This window comes from Salvia splendens, chromosome 14 (assembly GCF_004379255.2).
Source record: "Salvia splendens isolate huo1 chromosome 14, SspV2, whole genome shotgun sequence".
Classification (NCBI taxonomy): domain Eukaryota; kingdom Viridiplantae; phylum Streptophyta; class Magnoliopsida; order Lamiales; family Lamiaceae; genus Salvia; species Salvia splendens.
The window spans coordinates 15,627,958-15,632,904 of NC_056045.1; the positions used below are offsets into that span (position 1 = coordinate 15,627,958).

At 41.7% G+C, this 4,947-nt stretch overlaps 1 protein-coding gene across 1 annotated transcript; it reads left to right on the plus strand.

Moving 5' to 3' along the window:
- Nucleotides 1–1,490: 1,490 nt before the first annotated feature.
- LOC121764619 (serine/threonine-protein kinase/endoribonuclease IRE1a-like) lies at nucleotides 1,491–4,647 on the plus strand. The gene is given in 6 exon segments (XM_042160638.1): nucleotides 1,491–3,129; nucleotides 3,255–3,427; nucleotides 3,789–3,950; nucleotides 3,953–3,983; nucleotides 4,051–4,345; nucleotides 4,415–4,647. Coding segments are annotated over 6 exon segments (1,116 nt in total). The 5' UTR covers nucleotides 1,491–2,821; the 3' UTR covers nucleotides 4,562–4,647.
- The last annotated feature ends 300 nt before the right edge of the window (nucleotides 4,648–4,947 follow it).

Sequence of the window (4,947 nt, forward strand, 5' to 3'; positions counted from 1 at the left end):
AGACAAAGCAACTCTGATCACACGTTGTTTATCAAGCGAAGAGGGGAGAAAATCACGTGCCTGATTATATATGTGGACGACATGATTCTCACCGGGGATGATACAGAAGAAATGGCGGAGTTGAGGAAAAATCTGTTCAGCGAATTTGAGATGAAAGACTTAGGATCGTTGAAGTATTTCTTGGGTATAGATGAAGGAAGGGGCAAAAACAGACTGACAGAGGAAGGTACCAACGATTGGTCGGGAAGTTAATATATCTGTCACACACAAGACCAGATATTGCATATGTTGTAGGGGTCGTGAGCCAGTTCATGCACGCACCCCAAGAGGAGCATTGGGAGGCAGTTCTACGAATTGTACGGTACTTGAAGGGGACAGTCGAACACGGAATTCTTTTCGAGAAGCGTGGGCACCTACAGATACATGGATTCACTGATGCTGATTGGGCCGGGAATCCAAATGATAGAAAATCCACAGCGGGATACTTCACCTTTGTAGGAGGTAACCTTGTAACATGGAGGAGCAAGAAACAGAAGGTCGTAGCACTTTCAAGTGCAGAAGCAGAATTCGGGGTATTAAGATTGGATTAACCGAACTCCTATGGCTTCGGAAACTTATGAAGGAACTAGATCTTTTCTCATCAGAACCGTGCAAGTTGTACTGCGATAACAAGGCGGCAATAAGCATTTCAGAGAATCCAGTTCAACACGATCGCACGAAACATGTGGAAGTCGACAGGCACTTCATAAAGGACAACATGGAAGCAAAGGTAGTTGAGATGCCTTATGTCAAATCTGAAGATCAGTTGGCAGAAATATTGACTAAGGCGGTGAACTCGAAGTCCTTCCGAGAAGTATTGTGCAAGTTAAGTATCGGGAATCCCGTCACTTAACTTGAGGGGGAGTGTTGGAGAAGATTACAGAGATCTCGTAGAATATTCTCCAAATTACCGAAGATATGCGGAATTATGCTATACCAAACATAGAAGATGCTAAATCAATGTAATTAAAGTCCTTACCTTGTATAGAAGATCATAGGCCTATATTATAGTACTCTATGTACAAGAATAATATGAATGAATATACAATCCCTTTCTGTACCGATTCCTTTAGACAAATATAACTAATCAAACTGGAACAAGAAATAATCCTCACGAAGGAGGCCTCGGCTACGCCATCTAAATTCTGATCTCTCCAAAAGATCCTTTTCACCACTTAAGAGCGTCAATATATAGACTTACAAAATGAGAGAAATCTGCAACAACTTAATTCAAAATTCAAATCTGCTAACAACTAACTAATTAAAGAAGTAAATTAATAAATAATATCTAATCAAATCCTAACTAACACTGACTAAGTATGCATATCTTCTGTATCAATTGCCTCACTCTCAAAACAGCCTTGCCCTCAAGGCTGAGCTCAAAACTGAAACCAATTACATTGTTCGGTGGAGGCTCCCATTCATGCTTCTGGACATGAGGTGAAAAGCTGAACCAAGGAATGTGCCCATGAACAAGAAGAAGTAGATACATGATTGTGGCCAGCTCAGCAACAGCGGCAGGAACTGTACGTCGCAGCAAAGGGAAGAAGGGCTGAAACAGTGAAATATCAGCACTCGAGAACCACAGCGGTGTTGTCACCACTGTTGGTGTAGGCAGATTGGTAGTAGATGACAGAGGCACTAAAACAGAAATATGAATAGGCTGTTGTACTACCAAGGGTAGGGGTGTTCTATTGTCCGCTTTGGTATCGATATCAGGGTGGATTGTTGACGTGGTAATAGGCGGTATCTCCGGCAGGGCTGTTGTAGACAGGCTAGAGGCCAGCAATGGTGCTGTCACGGTGGGTAGGATAGCTGCAGAATTATTGCTGGTTCTGGTTGGAATTTTTGGCTGGTTTTTGGCATCATAGACAGTAGAAAAAGGATCCTTACTACTGTACTTGGATGAATTGCCAGCGACACAGCTTTCTGATGTGATGGTATCACATAAACGTTGCAAGAGCTCTTGAACAAACTTGTCCCACGATAAGGAGGGGCAGCGACGAACGAGCAATTGCTTCCAAGGCTTGGCTGGTCCGTCTATGGCGAGCATGGCAACGTCGACACGTCTATCCGATGATGTTTTGTTGACGAGGAAATATTGGTTTGCCCTCGCGAGCCACGCGAGAGGCTCAGATCCACCAAAAGTTGGCATTGGCGACGTTGATTTGTTTCCGGCTGACACCGAATTAGATTCCCGATTTTCTGAGGACGCACCGTCCTCCGGCGTTGCTCTGAACTTGTGGTTGATGGCCGCGAAACCCGCACGCATTTCCTCTATCATGGAGTCGAGTTTTGACCCCAATACCGAGACCCGTTCGTTCGTCTGCTGGAGCTGGGCGTTGAGTTTTTCAGTAGCCTTCTCCAAACCGTCTAGGCGTGAATCTCCCCGAGAGTTGACCATCGTTCACCGCACCAATTGTTAGGAGTAAAGGCTCGAGACTAATGAACAAGAAGATAAACGAAAAAGGGAAGGAACTCAATATGACAAATCAAATTGGAACAAGAAATAATCCTCACGAAGGAGGCCAATCCTCACGAAGGAGGCCACGGCTACGCCATCTAAATTCTGATCTCTCCAAAAGATCCTTTTCACCACTTAAGAGCGTCAATATCCGGATGAATCTCAACTTACCGATTTCTTGCAATGAAGATGGACGCATGGTTGGTAAATTATTTATTTCAAACAAAGAGATTGCAAAAGGTAGTAATGGCACCATTGTTCTTGAGGGGATTTATGAAGGCCGGCCAGTAGCCGTGAAGCGCCTTGTGAGAGCTTACAATGATATTGCCGTTAAAGAAATCCAAAATCTTATTGTCTGATCGTCATCCAAATATTGTTAGATGGTATGGAGTAGATCAAGACCAAGATTTCGTGTATCTTGCATTAGAACTCTGTTCTTGCAGCTTAAATGATCTTATTGTGATGCACTCAAAGTCCCCTACTCATCCAACTTTTGAAAAGAGTTTGGCTTGTGACGTTGCAGCAGATTATTCAATCCGTCTGGATTATATGGATGACCTTATTCATGGGTTTAACTTGTGGAACTCAGATGGATATCCATCACCTTTATTGTTAAAACTGATGAGGTTATAACTATTCTGCTTTTTTAGTTTTTGGGGAAAATGTCTCAGTAATACAATGTACTTTTACAGAAAGCTGATTGTGTATTGGAATTCTTGCTTATTTTTTGTGGTGCACATGTGAAATGCAGGGATATGATATCAGGAGTTTCCCATTTACATGAGTTGGAATTCGTTCATCGGGACCTGAAGCCTCAAAATGTGTTGATATTAAATGAAAGATCTCTGTGTGCAAAGCTTTCAGACATGGGCATTAGCAAGCACCTTGTTGGAGACATGTCAACCTTGAGTAATCACGGTACAGGTAAGAAGTGTTGTTGAATTATTGAGGGAGCCATTCATGTTTGTGAATTGCAGTGTAAAATTGTCTTTTACTTCCTCTGTCTTAAACAAAGTGAAGCATTTCTTTTTCGGCACAGAATTTTATGTAGTGTTGTTTTGTTTGTTAAGTGGGGAGATAATAATGTAAAGATATGTGTCACTTTGAATGGGACATCCCAAAAGGAAAATGAGTTGACTTTGAAACGGAGGGAGGGAGTAGTAAAGTGTAGTTACTGATAGAAAGTGAATCTATATAAATGCTACGCTAGGTCATCATTGGCTGAAATATGTGAACATATTGTCATTATTATGGGAAAGTCAGTTCTTCATTGATTCTGCTTCAGGCTGCGGATGGCAGGCACCACGAGCAGTCGATTTGTTTAGCCTCGGTTGTGTTTTCTTTTTCTGCATTACCGGTGGCAGACATCCCTTTGGGAGCCGCTTGGAACGCGATATCAACATTGCAAAAAATAAAGTTGATCTTTCCCTGCTGGATCATATCCCAGATTGCAATTGCTAAATCCCAATTCTGAAATGAGGTAGATTTTCCATTCCCTCTTACTAATGGTAAATGCCCAATAGTAATCTGAACTTGCAATTTTAAAGGCCAAAGGCGAGCGATGTGCTTAACCATCCCCTTTTTTGGAGCGCTGAGATGCGGCTTTCCTTTCTCCGTGACACGAGTGATAGGGTGGAACTGGAAGACAGAGAGGTTCAGTCGGATCTCTTGAAATCGTTAGAGAATATAGGACCTCTGGCTTTGGGTGGAAGGTGGAATGAAAAGTTAGATCCTTCATTTCTTAATAATATCGGTCAATACAGGTTTCATAGCGTTCGTGATTTGCTACGAGTCATGCGTAACAAGCTGAGTCATTACAGGGAGATTCCTGCAGAAATTCAGGTAGTGTGAAAGTTGCTACTTATTTAATTTTGGCTGAAACATTTATCAATGGTGTTGTGTTCATGTCAGCAACTAATCGGAGCGGTACCTGAAGGATTCGACAGATATTTCAGGAGTCGGTTCCCAAAATTATTGATTGAAGTGTACAAAGTGATGAGCAAATACTGCAGCAAAGAAGATTGCTTTGCCAAGTACTTCAATGGACCTGAGTTCTAGTTGTTGTTTGTATTTTGTACATAGAATATGAATGGGCATTGTGTGTGTTGTACATAACTTAATAAAAGCTTATTTTCTGGTGTCAATCCTCGGCGTTTACTACTAACTAGTGTAACACCCGTGAGATGCACGGACATTAATTTACTACTCCCCCGTTCCACAAGAATATGCACTCTTTCCTTTTTAGTCCATTCCACAAGAATATGCACTTTCCAATTTTGGAAATTCTTTTCACTCTAAAGAGGTGAGATCCACACAATACTTTAATTACCTTTTCTCTTTACCTCTCTTATTTTCCCAATTTTGCATTAAAATTTGTGTCGAACTCAAAGTACATATTCTTTGGAGATGGAGGGAGTATTAATTTCCAATCACACATCAAACAC